Consider the following 3881-nt stretch of genomic DNA (forward strand, 5'->3'; position numbering starts at 1 on the left):
AGGAATGACCAGGTGATGGGGACACAAGAGGAGGACTGTGCCCCCTGAGCAGAGCAAGGAAGCACTGAGTGAGATGGCACAAGGAACCCTGTGACAGAGGGAAGCTCCTCCTGCCACATGAAGCTAAAGGAAGCCAGGTGACTGTGTGGGCACAGCTCAGCCCTAACATCAAGCACACCCTTTGTACAGGACTGGCTGCACGTTAGATGAGGAGGGGCTTTTGCTGTACCTGGCTGTCCAGTCCCAAGAAGACCAGCATGAGGAAGAAGAGGCAGGACCAGAGCTGAGACACAGGCATCATTGTTACTGCCGTTGGATATGCTATGAAAGCCAGGCCAGGACCTGCCAACAGACCACAGGATGACCATGTGTGCCCCCCACGCCACCACCTGCCATCATCACCCCGTGGTTCAGGGTGAGTCACACACTGCTTCAAAGCTCATATCACCACAGATCTTTGTCCACACTGTGTTGGGAAGCACTGGTCCTGCAGACACTCATAGTGATGGAGATGTAGATAACATCCTGGGATTAATTTCTGAAAAGCCCCCTCCCCTTCAGACTTTCTGGTTTGCCTTGACCCTGAAGTCTCATGGAAAAACCTACCTGATTCAGCCACTTCTGCAATGGGTACACCTTGCTCTCGAGACATGAAGCCCAGCACAGAGAATATGGCAAAACCAGCAACCAAGCTGGTGGTACTGTTCAGGAAGCAGAGCATGATGCAGTCCCTGCAGGGGGGAGACTGGAGATAAATCATTGTTTCCCACTGCAGAACTGGTCCACCTGGGATCATGTCTGTATCCAGCTTCCCTAGTCAGACAGCATGGATCAAGGAACAGCAACGCTGCTCTTGAACTCCATCAGAAGTAAAAAGCTTGAAACAGAGACAAAAATCAGCCTACCTACCTAATACCCCACTGTTCAAGAGTTATAGAACTATACGTGGCACAAAGAGAGACAAGGCACCACCAGTGGCTTGTGAATGGGATGCCACGATATACATAGGGTCGTGGCAACAAAAAACTTGACAGGAGTAAAGAGAATAAGAAAAAACACACAGAAAGTGAGGAGAATAACAAACTAGGAAACGGAAGTGGCTGCAATAGTAAATATAGTCAAGAAAGATGGACATGTGCACCACCCAGAGCTAAGCTGTCAGTCCAAGGCACCTAAGGCTTTAAAGGAGGGTGTCAGTGCACCGCTCCATTGGTGGCAGGTATATTTTGGGAAAGCCAAAGGAAAGCATTAATTGTGTGACCCACAGCTGTGGCAGCACCTATTGGAGAACAGAAGAGGAGAGATGATTAATGTCTCTCAAGTACCATTACATTTTCACATCCATGCTGGAGCAATACATGAAGGAATAACAAATTTCCTGCTCCTTGGGGCTCTGTGGAAGGTGTCAGAAATGGTCCTGAATGGCTCCACTGAGCTCCAGCTCGGGCCACAGATAATATATATGTGTAATTCAAGGGCCACGAGGAGGCCAGACAGACTCAATTAATCTCCTTGATAGGACAGAAATGCCACTGGCAGTACATTACCCTGATGGTAGTAAAGCACTGGAGACAGGGGGCCCAGCCATCATCTTTGTACCATCTCCCCTGCCTAGTAAGTGACAGCAAAGGTGGCCATGCCACCCCTGAGCACTCCTTCTGTCAAAATAGCCTGTGGTGTCTCCACAGTGGCTGAAGGCACTCTCCATTTTCAAACCTCCCCCTCCTCCAATCTCTCCCATTTCCAGGCTGACTCATGCAGGAAAGCATTACTAAAGCCATTTTCTGGAGCCCCTGTGTTCCCTCAGCTACTCTCCATCCTATGCTTTGGCCTCTGCAGCTTCCACAATCTGAGCAGCTTGTTAGTCAAAGCAGCATGACCCAAAGTCTTCCCTGCGGACAGAGCCTGCCTCAAATGCATCTCTGTGCTGTTTATGTCAGCACGCTTCTGGAAGGATACAAGGAGCCCAGGCTGCTCTTACCTGTAACAGTTGTTGTTGTATTTGTTGTAGCTGCCCAGAGCTGTTAGGCACCCCTGGCAGATGGCATAAGAGAAGAGGATCTGAGTGCCCGCATCCATCCAGACCTGGAACAGAGAAGGTCAGTGGTCTCCAGACCTGGCAATAAAATAGACAAATGGCTGTGCCCTCTCTAGCAACAACCCTTCCATCCATGCAGAACAAACCCCATGAGACAGAAAGGGACTCGTTGGATGTTAGAAACTGGGATTTCTGTCCTGCAAAAGTAAGCTATAGGACTGAAAAACCTTAGGAGGAAAAGCCTCCTAAGGGGACCATATTTTCACACCTCACCCAGGGTAACACTGCTTCTCCATCCTGTGCCTTTGCATTCTTCTTGGAGACAGCACCCCTGGTAGCACGGCTCTGACTGAAGTTAACGCTGCAGGTGTCTGTGGTCCCTACATGGCTCAGGGTTCACACTGGTAAATCGTCCCAAATGAGTGCCAGAGAGTCCTTTGTGTGATCAACGTATTCATTCTCTACTCTCCAAACTAGTTCCCCACATCTCTGAGGCCACTGTGTGGATGAAGGGCAGAATATCTCCAGGCTGAGAGATTTCAGGCCAGTGGGGGAACCAGGTTCCCCTTTGCTCTGTCATTGCATGGGAAAAGCTGAGTGGGGTTGCCCACCACTGCTCCCACCCTCTCGTCCATGGAGGAGTCCCTTCGCTCCATGTGTTATGGGCGAAACTCTTACCCTCCCAGGGACAGCCCTGTAGGCAGGCAGGAAGACAGCCCACCTTCTGTTTGTCTGTGTGTTCCTCTCACTCCATTTTTCCTCTAAGCAGCCCAAGCTGCAAACATCCAGGCAGCTGCAATTTTGCAGCCTTCAAAAAATCCCAGCCCAGGCATTGCTGCTTAAATTTACATGGGTCTCTCACAGATAGGCACATACATGGGAGCCCACCAGGCACAGGCACACATCCTGCTTTACACCAAAGCCCCACATTGTGCCTAAATTTGGTAGGAGCTCTCCGTCTTGCTATGCTGGGTTGCAGCAGCCTGGAAAGACCATGTCAGCTTTAGTTAGGCTGTGAAAGATAGGGAGGTTTTCAGTGAATAAGCCCTGACCATGAACAAAACACACTCAAGCCCGGTCACCCGCCTGTTATTTATTTTGATGTTAAAATGCCATTTTCATTCAGCTGGCTCTTCTCATTCGGCACACCACAGACTTTGTATTGACAACACATAATTGCATCTGAAAGCCATTTGGGGGAAGACAGTGTGTTTGGCAGCTGGTTTGGGAGCAGTTGGGGCTTTGGCCATCTGGGAAGATGCAGGAGGTAAGCTAAGACTGCAGGCTAAGCATGCTTGGCTTATTGCTTGGCTGCCTCCATGAAAAGATTCAGAGGGGGAATAATTACCAGCAGTGTCATTTAAATGCTCTTCTGGGGAGGGTCTGCATTAACACCTCCCTGGGATGGCAGAGGCAGCCTGCACAGCATTGCTGAGCCCACACTGGGAAGGGAAGCAATCTGCTGCTACAGAAAGGTGATGTAGCAGACCATGCTGTGAGGATGTTCCAAGGGGGGGTCCTGCTGCGTGCCCGCCCTGTGCAGCCCCCAAGGGAGCTTCCCACCTTCTACAGCTTGGGCTGTCCTGCATATCCTGGGTTTGGCTGCACCCTCTGCCCTAATCTGGACAGGTCCTCCCTCGGTACGCAGCATCTTCCATGCCACAGGGGTTTCCATGAGCTCCAGTGAGCACTGTTAGGGGCTGACCCTTTGGCCAGCCCCTAACCCAGACAGGTAGGACAAGCCCGGGGATGGGTGAAGGGAACCTGCTGCCCAGCTGGGGCACAGCCCGTGTTACCCATGTGCATTTGGTCTCTGCAAGCACAGAGGGCCTGGCAGGGGGAG

At 51.1% G+C, this 3881-nt stretch overlaps 1 protein-coding gene across 1 annotated transcript in view; it reads right to left on the bottom strand.

The window, feature by feature from the left end:
- SLC6A12 (solute carrier family 6 (neurotransmitter transporter), member 12) overlaps nt 1–3881 on the bottom strand; it is a 29381-nt gene that overhangs the window by 13143 nt on the left and 12357 nt on the right. The window contains 3 exon segments of the mRNA XM_010014164.1: nt 230–342; nt 607–731; nt 1982–2085. Of these exon segments, the coding sequence (XP_010012466.1) occupies nt 230–342; nt 607–731; nt 1982–2085 (342 nt within the window).

The sequence above is a fragment of the Nestor notabilis genome, unplaced genomic scaffold (assembly GCF_000696875.1).
Source record: "Nestor notabilis isolate BGI_N333 unplaced genomic scaffold, ASM69687v1 scaffold1205, whole genome shotgun sequence".
NCBI classification, from domain to species: Eukaryota; Metazoa; Chordata; class Aves; order Psittaciformes; family Psittacidae; genus Nestor; species Nestor notabilis.